We start from the raw sequence: 26,610 nt of genomic DNA on the forward strand, positions 1-26,610 counted from the left end.
ATAACCATTAAAATAAACACTCGGTAATTTGTTGGAAATAGCTGTAAAAATGGCACAAGACAGATGATTGAGTAAGGATAATTTCCCCATCTCATTGGTTCTTTCCATTCAACTTACAAGGTTCCTTCCACTCCCAGCCCCCTTAAAAAGTGATTTTTGTTTTCTATCCTGGAGGGGAAAAAAATATTCAGTTGGCAGCAAATACAGTTCCAGAGAGAATTTATTGACACTGAGTCAATAACAACAAAGTCTGCTCATGCTCTGTTTGGCTCCTCACCTACCAGACTGTTTCAGGAAGGTGGTGTATGGAGGAAAACTATATAGTTTAACTGGGCATTGTTAGCTATAAACTACTAGGTAGGCCCCAAGGTGTTCTGAAACAACCTTTAAACCAAAAAGCATCTGCAGTAACAAGCATGTAGAACATAATTCTTTGCTTATTTACTGCTTAGAAGTATTTTGAATCTTGTTTTTATTTCCGAGTGATCTCAGCCTGCAAATGCACAATGCACCATTATAACAGCTGCAGATGATATTAAAAGAACTGAATAGTACACTTCTGAGCACTGCACTGAATCATCTATGAGCACTGGAGCACTGTTCATGCATTATTTTAAATGTGTACACATTACCAAATAAAAAAAAATATTGTACATTATTGATATTAAATTACAGCACAGTGGGTAGGTTGCATAGAAACAAGAAAAGGATAACCAGAATAATTCTATAGTCACAGTACTTTAACAAAGTTTATAGGGGTTGATTTGTTACAAAAATGAGATATAGATACAGGATCTACCCTAGATCTCAGAAGGAATTTCATTATATTAATTGCATTATAGAAGATGCTCTGCTTTAGCATGATTTGGTTCTTTATAGTTTAATCACTGTAGGCTTCTATAAATTAAATAAAACGCTCAATTGTTTGGACGAAGAAACATAAATTATCACAAATACATTTAAAATTATTTTTAACAATAGCCTGCTAGGTTTCATAAATAACTAGTGGTAAGGGCCTTTACTTTACACTAAGGTAAAGTAAAACTGCATTTCAAAAGGAACTCTTGAACATCAGAGAAACATTCTCATGCTTACATGTAAGCACACAGATTTCTCTCTAACATGGGAGTATTGTTCTGTAATGGAATAATGGTGGAAATGCCGTAATATGTCATAAACACAATTTAGTATTTTTTTCCATTAGAAGACTGCTTGCAGGCACAAAGATAAAGTTATTACTGCAGAACCATTGGTGCTTTCACAGTTAATGCCTGATAGCATTTTCATTTTAAATTGTTTCTTTCCATGGTCTGTAACTTGACAAATCTCCCTAGCGCTGAAACATGGATTTCAAGAACTAATGGTAGGGACCTCATTTAACCAAATTACATTTAGGTATATATTTTTAAAATAGAAGAAAAACTTATTTTTCATGACTGAATCATGATAGCATGTGACAACTATTCAGGAAGTATGGGAAACTGATAGGACGGTCAAAATCCAGTTTGAGCTCTAGAGCAGGTTAAATATTATTTTTTTCAGCAGCATCATGAGAGTGACTATCCTGGCTCTGAAAATCAGCATCCCTGTATATAGGAGCCTTTGCTTTATTTCACCACTAAGAAAAACTAGTGGCACTGGGAAAAATGAATAATCACCCATGCTGCAATGTCTTTGTGAGCAATTAAAGCACGAAGGACACTCTGTTCTCCGAAGGGCCATCCATCCTCCAGTAACTCCTCTTAGATGCCTGCTCACTAGCAGTGGGATGAGTCACAGACTTTCACTTCCCACTGACTTGCACAGGCTTCCATAGATAACCCACATTAAATATACAGATATATATATGTATGTGTGTATACATGTATTTATTTATATCTCCATCCCTCAGCCTACATGCCAAACAAGCATTCAGCTCTCTCAACTTTTTCTTCTCTCTCCTCTTCTCCTTTCAAAATACGTTGGTCTATCCAAACTGGAAGTGTCAAGGCAATTAATTCCTGTGCTCTCTCTTTTCTAAGTTTACTCAAATACAATGAGGAGCAGAAATACTACTAAGTAACACATGATAAGTGCATGGTTGTACACTGCAGAACTAGGTTTCCTGGCTTGAACTTTGCCTAGCTCTTTCCTGCTGCCCTGTAATAGAGAGAAATCTCCCAATACACAGTAGAAGCAAAATGAAGATACCTTTTCTTCAGAGGCAATATTTCAATATGGGACTTAATGGATTTTAAAAAATCATGAAGTTACCATTTCAAGAAGGGATTCTTCAGAATCCACAGATCTGCCACTTAAAATTCACAAAAGAATAGCACAGACTGTGCTTTTCAAAGGCACCCCAAAGTTAATCTGCCTAACTCCCACTGCAAGCTAATGAGTTTTGACATTTCTAGAGACTCTTCAGCAAATCCCCCAGCTATGGTATATAAGCACCTTTTCTTGGCCCAAACAAATTGTCTCCTGCAGAGGTGCCCGTTTTTCCACCACCATGCTGGAATGAGGCATAATCTCTGCTTTTACACTCTTCATTCCTGGGAGCCTTTCCAAGATAATCTGTTCTGTACGGACTGTTTAGGATGCCTCTGCCCCCGCTAAGTCAGTGACGAAACTCTCATTGCTTTCAGCCTATGATGTCTGTGTCCAGTGAGCTCATCAACAGTTTGGGATGAATCCAAAACCTCTAGTTGAGCTCCTCAGAATGTGTGGAAGCCCTTTGCTGTGTCTGTCCCACAATAATGTATTCCCATAGCTCAGAATCCTATAAGATCATATTTCTCTGTGTAGAGCCAAAATAATAAGGGAAATCTGTCCTTCCAAGTTGCTGCTGGTAAGGTCATCCCAGCATCACTTCGTAACTACCAGTACAAAGAGTTCGGACTAATATTCGACTGCTTCATCCAGATATAGTCTCATTCATTAAGACATGGGCAGTTAATACCTTTGAAAAAATATTAACTTTTAAAAGTTAAAATGCATTTGAAAACTTTGGCCTAAGGACACAGAAAGAAGGTAAAATTGCTACCAAGTGTTTGGAAAAGACCAAGACAGCTGTGCTAGCTCTGTGAAGATAATTCTACTAACATTTGTTCAGGCAAAATACAACACCATAGTAAGCAAAAAGAGATCGATCAGTATAATACTTATTTAATACTTATTAAATAAAACCATACACTTTTAGAAGTAACTAGTTCCAAGAAGCATTTAGAGAACTTCTCTGAGTTTACAAAATAAAAAAGCACAACTCCATACAAAATAGGAATTAGAATGTCACTTTAGAATGTCATCTTTCTGTGCAGAATGACTTTTAAGGCACAGGCTACTAATTCTCATATTCAGCACTTTCCAGACCAAATGTCCCACATAAAACACACTATTCTGTATTCCCAACTCTGTACTCTCCCCTTCCCCTTGTGCCTTGACACTTTAAAATAACATGTTTCATTTCATGCCTTTATTTTACTATCCTTCAGTTAATTCTATTTTCTATAGTACGACTGGTACCAAGGTGTGAGAAATCTTTACCACCAATCTCTGCTATACACTTCAACCAAACCCTGAAAGGTGCTGCTAAGTAGGTGGCAGAATACGTAAATATGAAATACAGGAAACTACTAGCCGCCTGCTTTAATGCTCTCTTTGCCCACAGAAGGAGCTTTACTGTTAGTATTTCTCCTCACGGTTCTCCTTCATGGTTTATGAAAATGTTTCCAAACAGGGTAAACCTCAGGCAAATTTCATGCTCAAAAAACAGTCTGGACACAGTTTATGCATCTATCATTCTTGTGGAAGTTGTCTAAGGGCTGTGGTAACAACATCCTCTTATCCACTGAGCCCCGATTACCATCCAGCATAGCATCACTGGGTATTGAGTGCCTGGTAGCTCTTTAGCCATCACTATTTTTGCACTGTGGCTGCCTTGGATTGGCTGTTTTAGTGGCGCACAGCAACACACTACCAAAGGGAAGAACAGGCAGTGAAAACTATGTCATTCTGTTGGCAGCACTGAGTAAATTAAGCCAGGCAAAATATAATTGGAGTTTAGCCAGAATACAAGATGTACTACAGATCTTCTCATCAAAACGGCTAAGATCTTGGCCTGAAACTTAGACTAAATTCCATTTAGAAAAGGAAAAGACATTGCTACAAACTTACAGCTGCACCAAAGGTGACCTTTACAATACCAGTTTTAAAGAATAGGGGAAGAGAAGCATAGGCTCAGCTCTTATTTTTGCTTTCGTTTGAAATGTCCTGCTTCTTTGATAGTAGCTGAGAAACAAAGACCAGGAGAACAGAGAAATGGAGATGAGCAATGTTCATTTCTGAGAGCTGTTTCTTCACTACTGAAAAGAGCAAGTTTCCTAGGAGTGGATTCCCCAGGGCGATGAACAGTATTTCAGAGGAATCAGGGAAGACTAGCCAAGGGACCAGGCCCTTGTCTATCAAACAGAATGCATAACAGTCAAATCGGTTGTTCTGGCTGAAAAGTAGTCAAACTGCAAAATGTTCTAATTACTTAGGTGACAGCATTGGTCAACAATCCAGCAAGCCCAAATCACTTGCCATTGAGATACCACAATAACCAATTGTGCTAACTGATCCCCAGTGTGAACCCTCCTATAGCAATGTCTCATACTTACAGTCTTGTAAGGCAGAGTACCTTGCCTGATAAATGGGGCTCTACCTTGTAGAGACAAAATGCTGAGCTAGCACTCGTGCAACTGTAGAACAACCTTCCCCATGTCCCCTCAGCGTCTGCCTGGCAAATCCATTTCCTAGACTTCTCCAGAAATAGGTGGGCAGTAAGAAACATCAGGACTGTGACACTTAGAGTCAAACTGCATCTAAATTGTCCGTTCATTTATCTTGAAGCTTCTCAACTGCAGTAATTAGAAATTGTAATGCCCTTACTAACAATGGCAGTTTCTACTGCTAAGCAAATTCATTGCTTGGGTTATAATCTCTCTTTGTTGGAGCGTGACTGTGTGATAGTGAATGACGGATTCCCTACCCATCACCTCTAGCTCCTAAACTACTTTTTATCTAGCCGGTATCAGAAGTCACAGCTTCAAACCCATATCCAGCAAAACTCCACTTGATTGCACATACTGAGCATGATGAGCTCTATTCATGGAACAGCAGGTCAGAAAACAAACCTATATTTGTAACAGAAATATAGTCTGTAAATATAGTCAATTTATACTCTTGCACACTGATCACAGATTTTCTGCACAGGATAGCACAGCAAAATGCTTAGTCTCAGAAAAAATGGCAGAAATTATTTGCATTTTCTTGTGTTTATATGGTTTCTTCAAGAAAATATTTGGAAAGCTAGTTTTTTTTTTTCTTGGGAAGATGTCCTGTAATTTTTCATCTCTTTTGCTTTTGCAGTACCCAAATTCTCCCTTTCAGAATCTTAATATCTGAATAGCTCTTAATATCTTCAGCTAAACTTCTTTCTCTCTCCTTTTACTGTTTTCACAAGACTCTTTTTCACAGCAGCAACATTCTGTAGCATTAAAAGATTCTCACGTACCGTGGCCTGTTCTTTCATGTTCACAGGCTGGTTGGAGCATATCAGTGCCATGACTGCCACTCCACACCTGCAGATCCTGTGCACAGCAGTGGGATCCTGGAAGTCACCTAGACAGATAAACATGTCTATAGAATATTTTTGTTGATAGTTACAGGTCCCATTAGGGATAAAAGCTCCGCTTGATGAGGTGGCTTGCAGGCCCAGATACAAAGTGCAAAGAATCTACAGTGTAAAAGACGCAGACCACATCACACGTGTAGCCAAATACATAGTAAGAAGGCAAATTCAGTTATAACCAGTACTTCTGCTGTTGAATATTGGTCTTTGTTAAAACAAAACCAAAGTCTCTGGGACTAACAGTAGTAGGGGAGTCACCACAGGATGGGAGTAAACAAGGGACGAGAGTCAATTTTGTGTTGCCTCCTTGGTAAAAACATGGACATCTGTATCTTAAGGATGGATGTGAAAACAGATAAGACTATACTTGAACTGATAAACCAGCACCTTGCATGTTTGCATGAAGAGGTAGACAACAGAAAATGAAAAAGCATCAGGCTGTGTGTTTCTGGCATTACTTAATTCAATTTGCCCCTGCTCATAAAGAAACAGAAGCATTTGGACAAAACAGCACAATATTGCTATCACTGTGACCACAGTACTCAACAGGAGCACAGGGCTCCAAAAGAACCACTCCTGCCTATGACTGAGCTTCCTCTGTCTGGTGCATGACTGCACCAGGAAAGCCACACAGACACTGACAAAACACAAGGAGAGCCATGAGAACACTGCTGCCTGGAGAGGGAAATTTCTCCTTGTTTTTGGCAAGTCTCACATATCTTCTTGACCATAGGTGCCATGCTGAAACCAACACTCACCTCCAATTACAAGCAAACCAGCAGAACTTCCCAGTTCCACTGCTACCACAGGGAGACGATAGGCTAGATGTAAAAAGTGGACAAAAAAGTCATCAATTTGTACATGGAACATTCTAAGACAAATGCTGAACTGCAAATCGACAACAAACAATGAGAATGTGATGCATTTAAACACTGCTGAAGTGTAAAACTCAACAGAGAGGCACTGAAGGGAAATAGAAATTTTTTAAAGCTAAATTAACGTATGCTGCAAAGTTCTTTACGCCATCTGGTAATAAAATCAATAAAAGAACAATATGGGAGAGTGAGTAAGTTCAAAAAGTAATAAAGAATAAGATACAGGCACATATATATATATATATATATATATAAAGACGGCATCTGTTATAAAGAACGAATGGAAATCACATCTATCTCATACTAAAGAAATAAGAAACGACAGACTGAAAGCCTATTCTGATAACATACTGTCCTGGAAGCAGGCTATGCCAGGACATCTTAAAGCTTCTGGGAGACACAGCTGATAAATTCACGTGATAAATCCAGTCTCCATCTGGCAGGTGAAAGAGTGTTTCTCTGTTCCATGGCTAACCATCGATATGCGCGAGCTTGTAGTCTCCTGTCACAACTAAGTCTATCAGAAAGAACAATACCAACATAACAATACAAATGTGCAAATACTCATCAGCGACTAAGAACACAGCCTGGTCTCCTATCAAATGCTGTCTTGCTGAAAACGTTTGGTTTCCATTTTCCCCAGTAGCAGAGGGAATGGCTGTGTATCTCAGCTCCAGCTGCAGAACAGCAGTGACATGGCAAGCTGCAGCTCTCCTGGGTCCTCCTCACAGCTAATGCAAAAGCTGTGTTTGAAGCCTTGCTAATGGCCCATGAGTGCAGACTGGTGTGGGGATGAGAGGAGAGATGCACAGAAGAGGAGGAACTGTATTCATATCTGGTGACCTACATTTGAGGTCTAATTCAAAGCCTGAGCAGCTGAGTATGGGTTTCAGAAAGGAGACCTCTCAATCAGGAGGATACAAGGAGGCTGAAAGGGAGGAATGATCCTTGGGATTTGCCCGTTGTCTCATGTAATCTGGTGATTTTCTTTGAGTAGCTCCACATAAGAAGTTTTCTTTGGAAAGGGCCATCCATCATATCTGGCATACCGCTCTTAAACACCCTATGCATTTGCAATAATGGAGAAATATATGATCCAAATTGAAAAAAAAGATTAAAAAAAAATACCCATTCTGCCCCCTACTAAGTCTCCTATTCTCCTATTTAAATCCAGAATAAGTGTCCTGACTCCCACCAGGAACTACACAAAATAGAATACACGGAGCAGTATCTAATCCTTTCTTGACCAATTTCTTTTCTGCTAGATTACAGAAAGTATAATACAACACAGCCCTGCACAACTTTCCCTTCCCCTTAGTTAGGGTTGTTGTCACAAATTCAGGCTATATTTGTGCCTGTAACATGTCTGCCAGACCACTGTCTGTAGGGTCTGCAATCACTGGTTATCATATGATGTGACACAGCACTATGTAACATTAATGAGAAAGACAGATGCCAGAAGCAGAGTGAAAAAGTGAAGACAGAGCACAGAGCCATATAATAAAAGAAGCAGATACACTGAAGGCCTGTGAGCATGAAGAGTCAAGTTTTAGTACTGTTTTCTTTTGTGTAGATACGTTATGTTCCTCGGCGATCTTCCTTTCAAATGAAACCATCACCATAGTGAAGTGGTATGTCCGTGAATCAAACCACTCACTTCAGATCAAGCAGGCCACAAAGAGCCTTGTAGGTGACTGAAACCTTGAAGTGTCTCCCACTGCAGTGCTCAAGGCCTGCAGAAGCTGGTTCTTCCTTTGAGCCTGTAGGTAACCCTTTTCCTCAACTATGAGCAGCTTTTAGTTTCAGGTTTATAGCATTATACAGATAGAAATAAGTTTCAATCCAAATCTTTGAAAGAAACTACATCCATGAGAGAGATTTTCTTAACCTCTACACACAGATGAACAGACTCCTGAAGAAAAATTCAATTCAATTTCATTCATTCAAAAAGCAGAATACAGTCTTTTACCTTAAGTATGCTGGGAAGGCAGGTCATCAGGCAGCAAATAAAAAGCAGCAGCATAGTGTCCAATGCCATGGGAGTACCGACTTCTCTTAATCTGACAAAGAACTGAAGATCAAACATCTTCTGATTATTTGTTTTTCTAAGAAAAAATGGTAATTGACTGAAATGTATACATTATAAGTAGACAACATTCCCACAGGAGATCCAGGATGACAGAACTCTGTCACATAATCAGCTGATATAAGTCCTTATTCATTTGTTTTATTTCTGAAAAAGACTCATACTGCAAAGCTCTCGCCCTCCATTGACAACACACAGTTTTAGTCTTTCTATCCCCCCTCTTCTGCACTGTGTTTCACCATCTTTGAGCATGACTCTACGGAATAAATATAACACAAGCAGGGACATTCTCAGTTTCCTTCTGGAAGACTGCATGCTCCAAGACTGCACCTTTATAATGTTTTCTCTAATTGCTCAGAAAGACAGGGTATTAATCCCAAAAAAGATCTAACACCTCATCTTAACAACATTGCAAAGTACTGTCAAAAGGCAAGGGACTTGTTTTATTCCTCGTGTTTCCTGTTAGGATTAGCTTCAAACCCTCTGCCTTCAATGAGAGCCAAAAGGGTTTTGGTTTTGTTTTCCTAAATGAGCATTTCATTCTCATTGCATCAGCCTCATTTTTAGAATATTCAAACGCAGTATCTTTGTCAGTTGCGATCATTTAAATTGAGGTTGCTAAGGAAGGAATAGTAGCTGCTTCTTTAAGCAACAGTAGGAAAAGGGGATGAAACAGTAGACAATTTCTTAGCAGAAAGAGCAGACAGAACAGCAGTTCTCTGCTGCAGCATTTCAAAAACACAGAAATGCTATTCACTACACCCTTGAAATTTTAAATTAGGAAAACACAGCAAATCTATCCAAAATTAGCATATTCGCTAATGAGCGTAAGAAAATATTTTCCCCTCCTCCATCCCTTTCTCATTCTGTAGGTCTAAGTTCTTACTTTACAATTGTAGGTATGCTTACTCTCTTTTTAAGGGTATCTGCCTACTTCAGAACAATCTAGGAACCAAAGAATCTCATTCAGAACCACATTAAAGATTGGCAGCAAGGCCACAAGTTCCCTCTAACTACCGAGAGTATATATTTAGGTGTAGCACGGTTATTTAGGGAGAGATTTGTCAGAAGGGTCTGGGTTCTTATTTTTATTTAGAACTGAATGTTGTCTGATGAGATCACTGCTGCAAAGAATTTGGTTTTGGCAGCTAAAGTCTTAGCTGGGGTCATTCCTGAAGACCCATTTCAGAGGATGGATTCAGTAGTCTCACAGGCGATTCCAGTGTGCTATTCTTAATCACATTCAATGCACAACAACAGTCCACTAACAAAGCCACCAGCAGCTGCATAATTTAGGGATGATTATTCTATTGATGAGATGACTTCAAGAGGCTGACTACTGCAAAACTATTTGTCTGTAGTCACTAGGGGAAGATATTAGAACAGCAGAGCTCCTCTGGGAAAATAAAAAGCTTAGGTCTTGTCCACACAGGGGGCAATTCAGGACAGCTCATTTGTGAAGCTTTCCTTTACTTTGTGGAAGTCCCTGAAAGCCAGAAAACCTAGAGAGAAGGCTGAAGAGATGAAGTCATGACAGGTCCCCATTCGTCTTTCTGCTTGTCCAGGAGAAAACTGGGCAGCCACTTGTCCCAGTTGCAGTCACACTTGTAGAGTGCCTCAGGGTTAGAGAGTGGTATCTTGCCTGATTTGTCCAGTTCCCCAAGCATGAGAGGTGTTGGGCTATGGCAGGAAAGTCTGGCACGTGGGGGTCAAGTCAGCTGTCAGAGGCAGGCCTTGGTGAAAACACTCGTGGCTGTGCTTAGAGGGAAGTGCTGCTGGGCACCAAAAGGGCTAAGAGGCCTGGAGGCCTGCTCGCCCTACTTCAGCCCTCTGTCCTCCTGCCTGCAAAGCATCCCCAAGGCCAAGGCAATCCAGACGGGCAGGAACGTAATTTGGTAATTTAGTCAAAATGAACTCAGGTTGTCTCTTCCTAAAATATACTGCACTCTCCTTTCTGCATGGAAACCTCAGAAATACCAAAATTAGACTTCAGAAGAGTATAAAAAGCTCCCTGCTAACATAACGTGCAAATGGACTGTCACACTCGCTATGATCTTGGACAGCAACAAAATTAGAAAGCAACAGCAAATAGCAAAGAAAATTTCAGCTGAAAAATAGCAACATTATCCTCTCTTAATACGTATTGTTAAAATGAACGTTTTTAAAAACCTGAAGAGATATGAGCCCAGATGCTATTGCCGTATGTCTTATGCAGTTCATGATTATGAACAAACAACAGAATACGTATAAGGGAATGTAAAACAGTATGGATACAAGCCCAGCTGGTGTCCCCATATGCCTTATGAATTCCACTTTTAGGAACGCAGCAGCATATAGCATTAGGGATGCTTCTTAAGCACCTTATTTATAAATAGAACAGAGCTGTTTCACTGAAGCACACACACAGAAAAGGTCCACAAGGATCATAAAAACAGAAGGTCCACCACGAATCATAAAAACAGACACATGCAAAACCATTGAAATAGTTCAAACAACATATTTTTACTGGGAACCACTCTGAGGTAGAATCTTCTCTGAACAAGGGATGATGCTTGTTTGTCAGCCTCTTCATGGGGATTTTTCTAAAGAACAACCACCAAAAAGCCATGTTAGTTAGAAAATGCCAACTTACTTACATTTGGACAAACTCTTCCTACTGAAAGTTTTCAGGTCCAGAATGAATGCCCAAGCTCCAGGGCAGTGGAGCCACTGCAGCTCTGGGAGAGATAAAAACTTGCCTCTTCTCCACATCAATCAAAGCAGGGTCTGGAGCTTGGCCTAAGCCAAGCATGGTCTGGAACTTCACCAATAGGCAGCGGACACTTCTGCAATACAGCTCTTCCCCTCCTGCTTTTCAATTTCACCAGAACCACCTCTAAGGAAAGGGAACTGTGGGAATTCCTGGTTAATTATGAAAATACATCATGAAATGCAGTAGATTTTTAAAATCATCTTTTCATTGTTCATAAGCTATCAACCAAAATATATCTACAGCAGATATCTCAAAAAATACACTATATATGATTGAAAAATTATTTTATTTAAAAATACATTATACAGCAGAGTGTCTCTCTGTTTTCTCACTGCTGGTTCACAGAGATTAAATGATAAATTTAACCCAAATATTTGACTGGGAAAGATCCTGAGAGAGAAAGAGACCAGTTACAAGCTGATGATATACAGTACACTGGAAAAGAGTCATCTCTTTTAACATAAAAGAATCTCTTGGTAATCTTATAAATCAGATAGTAAAAAAAAATGTAGGTTTGATACCATGCAAAAATGAGTGAGGATTTCATTTAAACCTGCACACAAAAATCATTAGTACCTTGGACCCTAAATAGCTAAACTAGGAGAAGGGTAAGTGTGCCTAACACGGTGATACAAACTTTGGACCTACTACAATTTTGTAAACACAGTTGGTAGTCTAATAAAAGTAGCTCTTCAATCACCTAAGTAACATTACTGTAGCTAAGGGCTCTATTCTAGGATTTTTTCCCCACTGATTCTTTGTTCTCTAATTCTCAGCTTAGCATGATGACTTCATGGGATATACTCTATTGCACTCAAAGACAACTTGGCCTTGCCCTGCTTGCCAAGCAATATTTAAGTAGTTGCATTTTAGTTAAAACAGAGCTTAAAATAAAAATAAGAACTATGTGTTACTATACAGGAATGCATTAAAATTCAACATAGAAAAATATATACCCAATTCTACAGTCATATGTTTCAAACATCTTCTACCAGTGATTAATGCACAGGAAATGCACTGAATTATGGAAAATTTAAGGCCTAGAATGCTATACTTGTTTCAAGAGAGCACACTGAACATTACTGTTCTCAATGCGTCTATAGTGCTAGCGTCAGAACTGCTGCTGCCAGAGGAAAAATTTCTGGCAGAAGTTGAGAGTATCTTCAGCATCTACAAGACTCAAATCCATTTGGTTCTTAATTTTTATGGGACAACTTCACTATGAATAGTCAGCTAGGCTGTCTTTTGAAGGGGTGGCTCAATTCGATTTTTCACAGTGATAACAGCGATATGATAACATCACCTGATGTTGAAGAAAAAAAAAATAATCTGTCAGTACCATAAAAACTGACAGAGGATTTTTTGCAAGAATATGGCCCTGAAAAGTAAACAGGGATAGAGAGATTCCTAGAGATAAATTCTGCCTGTCCTGGTCTATTCATCTGAAGTAAACTAATGCAGCCATTTCCACTTTTCCATGAATGCTCCAATGTGAAAATGGAGAGCAGAAACACTTTTGCACTTTTCCTCACTAAGTCTGTGACCCTCTTCCCGTCTTAGCACCCCATTCTCCCAGCATAATATCTGTGTGTACAACAAACATGAGCAGAAGATGCAGGCTTCCTTGAGTAATTTGTTTAAGCGATCTATGATTAGCAGGGCTTCCTATCAGATATGCTGAGCTAAGAATGGAGCCCTTAACCTTTCATGGGATAGCATTAGTAATAAAGAATATATCAATGATCAAAATTTCTATATTATTTTCATTTCTTTTAACCTAGATACATATATATCATTCAAGACATTCAAGAACTACAAAACAACAATTCAACTACAATTATGTCAGGAAAATATCCAAATAAATAAACTTTTAATTATGATACAATACTTATTACAGTAAAAATTGGCATTTTTTTCTTCTCTTCAAAAGCAGAAGCACCAGTCTTACATATAACATATTGTTTGAATGATATCTTACATGGAATACAGCGTAATACAATGTGCAAACAGCATTTTCATACAGAACATAATATTTTTCTAGTTTTTATACACTAAAATCGCCTCAAATGGAAACAAGTTCATGCTGAATTAAAAATGCAATTTTAAAAATCAAATTCAAAACAAAGTATGAAGTTCTGTTGGAATAGGTGCATGAATCATTAAAAAACAAGAAGCCAAAATAGAGGGTATTGTCAGATAAATATAATTAGTGCTCAGTTTGTCCCATTCCATCAAAAAGTAAATAGTTAATATTTTTTCTAGAAAGTAAAGTGACGTTCTAATATTTAAGAATTCTTCAAAATGTAGGTATCGTTTTAATGACGTAAAAATCAAGTCAGAAAGAGGACTTCTAAAAATTTCTTATTTTTGATACACTGCAATTATCGTGAGTGGGCTGTGAAAAGAGATGAAGTCCAATGGAGTGAATATACATCAGCATCAACATCATGTGACTTCTGCAAAGGCCGTGATGTGGTTCTGTGAGTTAAAGGAAAAAAAGAAACAAATAAAAACGCAGAAACCACACAGGTAGACATCAGTCACCATTGTGAAAACTGTTGCACCTTCTGCTTTAGGGACAGCCTTATGCTTGCAGAGTACTGCAGGGTGATTTAAATAAAACTTTTCCATTGCAGTGCTCTCACTCACTCCTATAGCCAAGTTTTGTTACATGCTGGAAGACTGTATATGTAACTACACTGAACAAAGCAATTAGGTGTGATGGTTCTACAATATTTAAGTTTTACGTGTATTTTTTAATTAAATAATGTGAATAATAGAATTAGCTATAGTTTTGTTGGTAAAATATTTGTAATTGAAAGCAAAATGAAAATGACTGTTTCTGGCAAATTATAATATTCTATTTCAGCGTTAAAACAATTTCAATGTTGTTTTTTTTATTTAAAAAAATGCAAATTGCTCCCCATGAGCTCGATAGCATGGAAGGAAGTAAAACAGCACTCAACAGCTGAGAACCTGTATTCAAAGTTTCTTCAGAATCACTAGTGGCCTCTTCACTTGCAATGTTAATCTATTTCCTTCAACAGGACAATCCTTATGAACTCAAATATGTGTCTCAGGATACTACTACATGTGACTCGGCACAGTAAAGCTGTTAGAATCCCAAACAGCTCTGCTGCTTTTTCTTGCTCTAACCTAAGCGAGTGCCTCTGCAGAAATTTGGTAGAGGAAGACTCAAATGTACAGGAATACGTAGGATCCAAAGGAACCATATGTTGCCTGAGGGTACATAGTATCCTTGATTGCCACCAGTTTGGTCTTTTTGTTTGGTTGTTTTTAAACATGCAATATGTAAAAGGAAAAAAGGGTGTCTCCATTTTAAGCCACATGTTTCTTCTTCATCCCCGGGGCACCCAGAAGGAACTGCAACCACACAGAGCACTGCAGACCTCCCTCATCACCTTCCCTCTTCACCTTCCCTCACTGCCTGGAGCAGGCCAAAGTCAGGAGAAGAGAGGAGGCAGCCACAAGTTGAAAAGAAAGCAGGGATTTAGATAACTGTCAGAGACTGGGATATACCTCCAGTTTCTTACTTAAGGGAAGTTGTTCTAAGTCCCTCAGAAACTCCCACACCATAGGAAGTGCTGGAAAGAAACACTGGCCACCACACAAGTTTATATTTCTCAGTTCTTCCTTGAAATGTCTGGATATCTGCCCATCAGTCTGTAGAGAGCCAGGGGGAAGGGGGACGAGTGTCTTCGATTTTCACACTTCAGAAAAGAATCTACATGCAACCCCGACCGGGGGCATGGGAGAGCTGCCTCTTATTGCCCCTGTCCCAGCATGCTGGCAGCTTTGCTCCTCTCCCTGTGCCATGACTGTACTGTGCCCAGGAGGAGGAGCTCTTTTTTTTTTTTTTTCTTTGCGTACTAAGGATTTTAGCTCTAGAAACATCCTTACTGCCTTTTGTGACAGCTTTCACAAGTGAGGAACACCAAATACTAACCATGTACTTTTTTTCTCCAAAGCAGAATGAATATATTTTAAATGAATAACAATGATTAAACCATAGACAGCAGATTTTTTTAAAAGTATCGGGAAAGAAAATAATCAGCATGCGACATTCTGTGAAAGTGTTTTCAGTAAACAATATTAGACTTTAGTCAGTGTTTACAGATTTTGACACTGAAGAATAAAAGAAAAATTAGATTTCTTAATTGGAAAATAAAACATAAGCATTTCAAAGCCTTTCAGTTGTTGGCCATCTTCTGCTTCCAGCAGAGGAAAGAGGATGCATTGGGCAACCTCCATGAGTCTGGAATTGCTACGAGGACATTATGCCATTTTCTCCATTGTATTTAGTTTATTTTTCATTTAGATCCCCAAATCATCCTGTCAACTTAAGCTAGCAACAGTCTAAAATTATTCACTTTTTTGATAACCAAGATAGTTAAACATGAGGAATTAAAGAAAAATGTATTTTTCTTGTTATTTATTCTAATTAATTCTTTCACATCGTGTTCCTTTCTCTAAATGGCATACATTTGCCAGTGGTGCAGGAACCAAACGGTCTTTTGAGTGCCATTAACTCATGGCTTGGTAACTATTTCTTAAGAAAGGTGAATGTGGTTCTCACTCCTGCCATCTCTACTTTCAAAATGAGCAGGTCACCATCCATGGAAGCATATGCAAAGCACAGAACAGAATCACACAGAAGAAAATCCGCCTTCCTCAATAAACTCTTAGAGAGAAATGCTAAGCTCTCAGTCAGGAAGCAATTGATTTGGACTCTAGTGAAGATTTGTCGATTCATTTCCAATGGTTTCAGCAGGATGATGCATAACTAGGTCAAAATTAATGACTTTCTAATGGCAAGAATCATGGATATTGATTCATGGAACTACGTATTCATGCTTTTTCATAGGTTACCTTCTCATGCAAAACTACAAATAAGCTTTGCTGAGACAGTTCACAGGAAAGCAAACAAACAAACAAACCAGCATCCATCTTCTGCTCAGATGCACTGTGACAGAGTTCATTGTGAGATACTAATCACTGTCAGCCAAAGATTTCCACAAAGGCACAAAGGCAAGAGACAAGCAAAAAAAAAAACAAAAAAACCACACACACGAAACACCCGAAAGACCTCAGCTTCTCCAGTTTCAAGGGACATGATTTCACCTACAGCACTCAAAAGAATTAGAGCATGCTGAGGGGCTGCTCACAAGCAGCAGTTTCACAGACCTGCACACCAGATTTTGTATTATTCATTCTAAATTGGCAGCATCAGCTTGGTGTCAGCACCGCAAACAAAGCACGCTTCATAACCATGCTCTCACACCACTAACAGAAAAATGAAAGGCTAAAAGGCTAAGCCTTCAGTGCAGGTTTCTGGGGAAAATTATCCATATCTGGATAATGTTAAATAATTGAAAAAGTCCATACCAAGTTTCTTTCTGACTTGCAGTTTTCATTATATTTAACGTTTTTAATCTGAAAATTCTGTTCTGTTCTCATTGATACAATTATAAATAATCAGAAATAGTCATCATCTTAAAGATTCTTCTATTTTTGAAAACAGGAATATGAAAAATTGTTTGTAGTTCTTCACGTAGTAGGGTTTGTTAATAGAAAAACAGCACTGTAGTAGCTCTGGCAAAAACAGTAACAACTATATTTTAGTTACCATAAAATTCTCCTGGTCAGCAAAGCTTATTTTATGCTTTTACTGGACAAGCCACGTTTTTAGAGAAAAGAATGCGTTCAAGTGAAATTCCCCATCTAAAACATTGCAGACCTGCACAGAACGCTGCCATCACACATTGTTTTAATTCCATACACAAACACTTAAGTGCACTCTTGCACACGTATTTATTGCCTTATGTGAAGATGGTCAAAATGGTCCATTCCTGATATCCAGGAGAGGAACCTAATGATGCGTGCTTTGAAGGACTTTTGTTGCAAAGAATCTTCTTGGTTGTTACTAATACCTTGATTCTTTAACACCTACAACATGTATATTTCAGGAGGTCACACTGAATATATTGTTCCATTTCCTATGTTTAAACATTTTATTTGAAAGTTAGATGTTGTGATCACAGTTTGCATTCAAATAAAGATAATTCTTTTACAATCCCCTACAACCAGGTCGAAGCAGAAAGATTTGTGTTCATGCCCTACTCAAGTTTTTATGATTGGAACAAAATTGCTCAGCTGCCTCTCCTGGGTATGTGTTTCTGTGTGTGAAACAGTGTTTTATTGTGTCTCCTTTAACATAAGGTATTATCAAGAGAACCACTATGACTACAGAAATTTGAAAACCTGCCCATAGGCTAATGTAAGCACATGAGCTCTTGTCAAGCTGTCCTGAAATCACACATGCATGTACTAAAACACTGCCTGTAGGGATACCTACATACACTTATGGACACAAAGCACAGCAGTATTTGGATACTTCTCAACTAAAATATTTTGGAGCAATAAAAATAGACACAAACCCTCTCTCCCATTCTATCATAGCACAATGACCTAAGACATCCTCATGTTTTGCATTTAGCCTGTGAGTTCAGTGACGAGCCATCAGTCTCACTAGAGAGCCCCAGGGACCAGATCAGACTCCCCTGCCACGCTGCACATACACAAGCACACACACCAGTGAAAGATCCCTTAGTACCAAAATGCTTAAGACCTCTGTATCTCATGAACAATCAAGTTGGAGTAAACAGAAAACACATTATAGAAGGAAAAAAGCTTCCACAGTTTTGAAAGTCTAATTTAAGAGGGATCCAGGACAATATCTATACTTATTACAATTAAAATGTTTCATCTCCACCATAACTTTTGGCACATACACAATAGAACGAGAATTACGGTGCCAAACTCTATAAGACTTTTGAGACAATTAGCCCTGACAATCACTAGTAATTGGTATGATAGGCAACAAGAATGTCATATATTGTGAGAGGAATTCCAACTACTTATCATCACTAAAACTTAAAAGTGACTGTGTCTCAAAAAACAACCACCACCACTGGTGGCCCATCTGTAAAGGTGAAAAGACTGTAAACTACCTGTTTCTTGTTCACAGTCTGCTAGACAGTCAGTCCCATGGGTGGAGTACAAGCAATCTCACATGGGTGGAGTACAAGCTATCTCACCGTAAAAAAAGAGTGGTGGTTGTGTCTGGGGATGTGGTTTAGGCATTGCTGACAGAAGTAACACTACGAAGGGATGCCAAGCAGAGGCTTTGGGGATAAATTCAGCTCAGCAGTTGAACAGAGTACTGTGCAAATAAATAATATCGAACAGATGCAGACAGCACTGTTGATCAGACAGTGATCTCATGCCTTAGGAGATGAATTATAGTGCCTATCCTAACCCAACACTTTCTTTTTTCTTCTTACCCTCAGAATTTTATCTACTGCCTCAATTCATCCTAAAACGCACCATATTTCCTTTGTATTTGATTTTTTCAAAGGCAGAATACCTCTAAGAAAAAGTCTAGCATGGTCAGCAGCTACTACAAAACATGTACCAGCCTTCTGAAAGCCCTAGACAATTTCAGGTGACTTCAGCATGAAACAATAAGGTGTCAGTCTCCCCTGAAATAGGGAAAAGTTTGTAACTGCACTGGATGATGGTGGACTTTAAACTCTTCTGGGTGCCACCCAGAACATCCCTATTTCCCAGGAACCCTTATAACAGAAAAACAAATGTCTCTAACCTTGACTGTGGTGGGAAGAGGGCCTCCCCTCTGTAGCAGAGGGCCTGCTGACAAACTCAAGTTACTTTACAAGAGATGAAGGTCAGAGACAGAAGAGAAGAAAGAGCAGATGGGTGAGTGATTAGGTTTCTTGGCTTTCAATCTTTTCATTAATTCCATGGATGAATGTAGTTAAGGTGAAAGCAATAAGTCTGCGCTGCTGAGCCAGCTCTGGCAAGGATTCTTCAAGGAGACACTCTGCAACTATGTTTTATTTGAGTGCATACGAAGTGGGTACCCATGCAGAACAGCTTCATCATCTGCATGCACCACAATTAAACAGAAGTGTCATGCAAACAGTGATCTACCCTTAACCAGCAGAATCCCAATTCAGAATATTTCAAGTACATATATTCCTGCTTAAAGTGCACTTCATACGTGGCTCCTGACCTCCACCAGAGCTCAGACAGTGGCAGCACAGAGAGCACGCCAAGCACATTGGTTCTCCAGCAGGAAAGAAAACAAAACACTGCAACAGACAAGTAGCAGATCTGGAAACAGAAAAATAAAATGTTTCCAGGTCTGTGTATTATGCCATGTACCATGTGCTTATTCACTCGTGGGTGAATTTAAAACAATTGCAATGAGAGAGGTCCCATCTGGTACGGATTTCTAATGAAGTCATTCTTTAGGACAGCATCTTTAAATTGCTTATTCCCAAATGCCCATATGATTATCATTTTTAAATACCAGTAACAGAGCTGCATTGCTTCATCCCAGCACTCCTTTAGCCCATGATAACTTCAGTCAGTCAGGATCTGTTACTCTTAATAGCTAATTTATGACAGTAAGTTGGTTTTAATACTACCAGAGGAGCTTGCAGACTGAGAATAAAGAAAAACATATCTAAAATATGCCAAATAGGAATGTATACACACTCAGATTGTGGAATTAAAACAACCCTAACTGAAATATAGTGAAAATTAATTTGCACATGGCAAAATATAAGTATCACACAAATCATCCAGCACCAATCTCTTTCTAGAGGAGAATGAAGAATGTAAAATAAGACAATAGCTAAAAAGTAAACACTATGTTAATAATTCTTCCAGTGATGGTAGTTAATTGAGATTGCTCAGTTTAGACCCTAGTTTCACATAAGTGTTATTCCTAGTGACTTTCATTTAATAGGGTCTGGATTATATCCAAAACTTTAGACTAAACATTTAAACAAAAACAAAATAACAAACAAACAAACCACACCTCACCACCTGCAGTACTCAGGAAAAAAAAAAAAGTAGATTTCTCATCAATTATTTGCTAATTCCAATTCAAACTTTCTGAGGGTGGAAACAGAAGAAAGCATTTCCTAACACAAAGTCTCTACATAATCATCCTCCCATCTCATCTTCTCTGTCTAGAAAGAAGAAATACTTTGCAACAGAGAGAAAGATGAAGCCATATACTGAGATCTCACCAAGTGTAACACCTTGCTGGCAGTCCCCTGACTGAAGTATCTAGAGAGAAGTCCCATGAAAAATAGCTGCCCTCCACTGCCATGGGAATGAGCGTTCACAAGGAAAGACTCCCATTCATATAATACAGTTCTGGGCTGTTTGCAAATGATAGAGGTCATCCTCAAGCAGGGCAAATATTATTCCTGCAGCCACCCTTCCCATAGCTTTCCCCACATCGTCTCAGTCTTGCCTAGGCCTAGTATTAGAAAAATAACATTGTTTGTCATGGATAAGAGGGTGTCAAATCAACTAGAAACACTAAAATAACATGAGGTCTTTATCCCCAGAAAATATAAAAATAAAAAATTCAGCAGCCTGCTCTGGTAAGTAGAATCTGCAGAGAATATACATTTATGATCTGTGATGGCTTTTGAGCTGCACAAGTGTTTTTTTTTTTTTATTGTAGGAGAGCCTAGCACATAAATAAGACACGCTTATTAATATGGTATGTCTTAGGCCAACTGACACCTTGTTTCGTTTTGACATTTTACAGGGAGCTTACTGAATGGACTATTTTGAAGATACACATTCATCGTCTAAATGCTTGTTCAAGCAAATGATACTGTGACCTCCTTATGACAAAATATCAGCAGAAGTAGCTTAGACACATTTAGTTCAAAAAGGCATGTTAGACTATTCTGATAAGAAATCTTTCCCTTGAAGGAAATAAATAACAAACCTAGGGCTAGCAGCAATTCTTATTAAAGGACAACTTCTACCACTTTCAAGTGACTAACCCAGTCTGGGAAGTGGTTAAAAACATTTCTTCTTGCTTTAATATGAAAAATTATCAGTGGTAATATGGGTTTACAAGAATGCCGTAGAAAAATACTTTTGGTGCCCTAAACAGAGTAGAATTGTTTACTATCTTGAAACATAAGCATAACAGAAGAGATTTTAATGACAGGTAGAGTCACTAGAAAGTAGAACTGTGTTAAAAATTTGCATTACTAGCTCTAACTTTCCTTCTAGTAAAAATACCTAAAATATTTTCTTTATTTGATTATGCTATTTCAGGGCTTGTTTGCTCAAAGAATTATTCAGATATAGCCTTACCTAACATTTGCGTAGTACAACATCATCTTTGCAAAGAAATTTTTATTACAAGAAACTAAAATAAATTTTAAAAACAGCACAGTACTTACTCATGCAAAACATCTTGGCATACCCAGGAGACTATTGCTAGTATGTTCTTACCTAAAATCATATTTTTGAGTCACTTTTTTTAAAAAGTCAGACATTACCTTTTCTAAAGGGCTTTCTACTCGGGGTATGCTGATCGTGGGCATTTGGGCCAGATTATCCATATGAGAATGTTCATGTTCTGGCTGACGTCCTCTGAAGTTATTTACCACACAAACAACCTAGAAGCGATTAGAAGGTAAACAGAATAGCTAAGGAACAACTCATTTTTTCAGCTTTGATCATGACATCCATAATTAGGCAGAACTGACACTAGCTTTAGTCACAGCTTACAGTAGAAACACAGAAACATGAAGTTCATGTTTTACAAAAAATTCTTAATTAATATTTCATAACAAAAGATTTAAGTAATTTTTTTTTGATACATGCATTCTCACAGAACCAGAAAGCCCTCCTAAAGCAAATACATTACTGAAGCTAAATAACATAATACTATTTATTAGCAATTTATATGAATGAACGAACATCCAGAGCACGTGCAGCAGAATATGGTAATAACCTTAAATGCCTTTGAAAGGCCTGTACCATCAAAGAATGGTACAGAACTCTTTTGACCAGCAAATAATTTCTCAAATGGAGAGTGAGAAAGGGAGGATAAGAAGGCAAGGATCACTGAATGGTTTGATCTAAACTCCATTCCAGCAGTGCAGTAGTGACTCGCATAGGCATTTAGGAATGTGGCATACAGCAGCCTGTTCGGGTTTCTACTAATTCAGACACTCAGCCGAGACAATGCTTGCCAACTGTATTATCTTCAAAACACAACTAAATTTGATGTCATGTTACTTAAATGAATTTATGCAATACAGCACAAAATATAAGAAAATGTGCTGGGACAGATTTCTTTTGTGCTCTATTTTATAACTTTAGGGGCACAAACACAATACAAAAACTTAAAAATGCAAAAACAAATACAGCTCCAGGATACCTTGTGTTGAAGGAAACAACTGGAAGTGCCAGAAAGTATATTTTAGAGAAGACCTAAAGCTGCCCTCACATTTATCAGATGAGTGAAAATGCCCACCTCAGCCATTCCTGTGTGAGTTCACAGCCAAGGCCAATCTTGAGATCCAAGATCTTGAGATCAAGATCTTGAGATCCCATAATCAATATCAAAAGAAATTTCATGGGGAAAAAAAAAATCAGTTATATTTCAAAGTTATATTTAGTACTAATACAAGCTGTCAGACAGACAAACTTGCAGGCAGTAAGCAGGAGTGACTATTCCATTCTATAGTCTTGCACTGAAGTTACTGGTGAAGGTGATAAATAGATTAATGGCAGCTCTCTGACAGACACTGGACTGTGACTAAAGATCTGGTATTGCAACACAGCTCCAGAAAAGGAAGAAGCTAAACAAGAATTTTTGATTGAGAATAACTTAGAATTTCAATTTAAGCCTGAATTAGTATGAAAAAAGGTCAAAGGGAGCATGAAGATTACTTTAAAGCCAGAAAATTATTAACTTATTCAGTGTAGGTATCAATTCAGCGTAGGTGATCAATTATAATTTATTCAGTGTAGGTATCATTATACTGCACTTAATGCTTTATAAATTAAATTATGAATAGATGTTATTCTGAGGGATATGTAGTTGCTTAAAGTAGGGCTTGATGCAAAAATTATTGGTTGAAACTCTGTAGTCTGGTTTACAAGAAAGTCAAAACAGATAATTTGATCAACCCTTTATTTGATATTTCTGAATGTATGTAAATATATCTAAGGAAATTGATAATTAAAAAAATAGAATCACCTCTTTGTCTGAAAAGTCAAGTTTACTAATACTTGCTAGGAGATACAAACCAATATACTGATATTTTTCCAACAGAAGTGACACAAATATGCACTTACCAAAAATACTGCTATAGATATTCCAATTACAAATCCTGCTATTACATCTGACCAGTGATTTCGATACTCTGCTACTCTGTTGATTCCAGTAAGGAAAGCTAAGCACATTAAGCCCAAACACAGAACAGGTTTTGCAAGCCTTGTTCCTCTGGCTTTTACTGTGCTGGTGATATACATCTGAAAAGTAGAAAGGAAGAAAGTTTAAGACCGATTGACAATATATTCTACTAATTGGTAAAGAGAATCTCTGAAACTTGGGGAGTGGGAGGGTATAAAGAACCAAGAAAGTAAGAAAGTGTAACACAAGATAAAGTCTTCACACCCTTTTCTCAGAGGAAACTCTTCTTACAGAATAAGAATTAGACCACAGCAATTTTATGGCTTACATGAACCTGAAAAGCCCCCAAAAGAACACACAAATTAGACAATTCTATCCTATCGTTCTCAATTTACGCATTTATTTATGCAGAGAAGTAGAGAGAGAGACTGACTTTTCATTACCCAGTGTTAGCAATAATAGCAAGAGATCTCTTGAAAGGTGCTACATCAAGGCCTTGTTTTTACTAGCAAATGCCTTTCTTCCTCATACATGGCTTCTCCGTGTTATTAACTAGAGACTTCACAGAATCACAGAATCATCTAGGTTGGAAGAGACCTCCAAGATCATTGTCAAAAAGCAATGGAAATTGAACTAGATATCAGCATCTGCTCATATAAACAAAACGTAATAGCTTCAACCAGTGCTGGATGGATACATCCCCATACCTCACAGACACTGACTGAAGATATTTAGTACTAATTCCCCACATAAACCAACCTAAATACAGAAACTTTTATACAAACTCCAAGAAATTGAGATATCTAGCTCTCCTCTGCTTGCCGTCTAACTGTCCCTGTGCAGTAAAACTGAATTAAAAGCAGTGCGTGGTAATAGAGCAGCTCTTCTTCCCTAAGAGCAGGTGCATTAAGGACTACAGGGTTTAAGCCAGAGCTTCCCAAATTCTGATGGCCCCATGGGAGAAATGAATTTCAAAGCTCTGAACTTCCATTCTCCTGTTTATATTTAATCTTGGCATTATGGCTGTTTGAACGCTTCACCCTGAAAAATAATACTTCAGATGAATAGGTTTTGATGGGGGGGTGGGGTGGGGGGTGGGGAGTATTTACTTTCTGTAGAAGACCCTTCTGCAGCTAAACGACCGAAATCCCTAAATCCTTCACATTTAGACAAAGTGCTATAAGTTTTAGGACTGAAGAATAGAAGTTTCTTCGTGGGGGTTCACTAGAAACTCAAACTGTGTAATGTTAATACTTTGAACTGCAAAGGGAAACAGATGAATCTGCACTAACAAATTGGTTCTTTTCTGGCTAACAAATGGGAAGCCTTTTGGCTTGTTTCTCACTGTCTGAAATTTGATCTGAATTAGCTCACTAACAAGTTAGGCCCTGCTGCAATAATCCAGTCAAGAAAAATATTAGGAAGTGTGGTTACAGTTAGGGTAATTTAACTTCCAGGAAGGAAGGAGTGGTCAGAGCTTGTCTGATAAGAACATCTGCCAGTCATTTTGTTCAAAACACTAGAGAAATAACCAAGGCATAGGGAAAAAAAAAAAAAAGAAAAGAAAAAACATAAGCAGGCAGCTTAAAATCACAGCAGAGTACTGCAACACACACATTACATGTACCTTATGTGTACCTTAACGTACCTTATGTGACAAACAGCAGACTAATAGCATGCTTTCAACTAGTGCAAACAGTGCAAAGTTTTGAAAAAAAAAAAAGAGTTTAGGGTTGTACTTCCAACCCACAGTTATCCTTTCTCCTTCCTAGTTCATTTAAGAAATAGTGTTTCTCCCTTCGCTGACTATCCTTTCAATCTTAGCTCCTTAATTTTTTTTGCAAACTCTTCTTCAGTGAGTTGCTCTTACCACGTGGAATGCTGACAAGATAACTGCAACTTTCATTGCCAGCTCTTTAGCCCCAGCAGTTTCCTTCAAGCTACAGGGCAGTGCATGCTGAGTCACCCAGCAACCCTCTCTTTGAGCGAGTCTTGCTGTACTTGTGGATACTGCCACTGTTACCCACGTTAACACTATGTGTTAGAACATCTGGTGCTTGAGAAAATATTCTAGTATTTTGAATGCCCAGGAATGATACCACATTTCATATATAGCTTGGGTGAAGTTGGCACAGAAGTCAGCAGGAAGCTATCTTGCATATAATTCTATTTTGGGGAATACACTCAAAATGACTACTGAGAAGGAAAAATCAGCTCAAACCAAAAAGGTGTAATTTGTTTAAGGTAGATCTTAGTGATGTATTTCAGTTCTGTAACACCTAGTCATCATCCAAGAAGATGATCTCAATTTTTATGAAGTCAAAACACAATGTAAATAGTTGATTCTTCAGTACTTCAGTCAAACTTCAACATTTTTAATACAAAGCTGAACTGCAGAGTGATCTGCAGAAAATTCTCAGTAACTCTTTTTACAATAAGCATGTCCTTCAAATCTTTACTCAGACAAAGCACTCAGCAAGCAGAAACAACTGCAGACTTATCCTGTGCCTCATGTGACTAACAAAGACCCCATGTGCTAAGTCCCTTCCTATGCACACAGGCAAGATTGCCATGCCCAGTCCATTATTCACAACAACCAGAGGGATCTGCCAGCACAGGTACCATTTTTATCTTTTCTTTAAAGGACGGCCACCAAGATATTACGGACAGTATTCAATTAATCAAGAGAAACAGGACAAACTTCTCTTACTGGAATATGGCATTGACAAGTCTACATGTTTTCAAAGCTCTGTATAGGAAACACTGAATCCTGCAAGTCAGGACTCACAGACGTCCATTTTTAAACTTTTCCTCTAGCAGCTCTAGTACTATATATTAATCAGTCAATTCAGTCAAAGATCTGATTTGCATTAAAAATAAAATATAATTAAGTAGCTTTCTTCTTCTTGATTCTGGAAGAAAAGCTCCGTACACAGACACAAACGTAGCGAG

The 26,610-nt window shown here is 38.3% G+C and overlaps 1 protein-coding gene across 4 annotated transcripts in view; it reads right to left on the minus strand.

The window, feature by feature from the left end:
- Nucleotides 1-26,610, minus strand: part of PLPPR5 (phospholipid phosphatase related 5) — a 113,133-nt gene that overhangs the window by 30,254 nt on the left and 56,269 nt on the right. For 3 of the 4 annotated variants that reach the window (XM_083846422.1, XM_083846420.1, XM_083846423.1), the window contains 3 exons: nucleotides 23,601-23,777; nucleotides 21,791-21,910; nucleotides 11,636-13,844 (listed from right to left, as the gene is read on the minus strand). In XM_083846422.1, coding sequence (XP_083702548.1) covers nucleotides 13,812-13,844; nucleotides 21,791-21,910; nucleotides 23,601-23,777 — 330 coding nt within the window. In that variant the 3' untranslated portion in view covers nucleotides 11,636-13,811. Of the gene's footprint in view, nucleotides 1-11,635; nucleotides 13,845-21,790; nucleotides 21,911-23,600; nucleotides 23,778-26,610 lie in introns of those variants that run through there. The other variant, XM_083846421.1, reaches the window with a different exon arrangement.

Source organism: Anser anser (assembly GCF_964211835.1).
Source record: "Anser anser genome assembly, chromosome: 8".
Lineage (NCBI taxonomy): Eukaryota > Metazoa > Chordata > Aves > Anseriformes > Anatidae > Anser > Anser anser.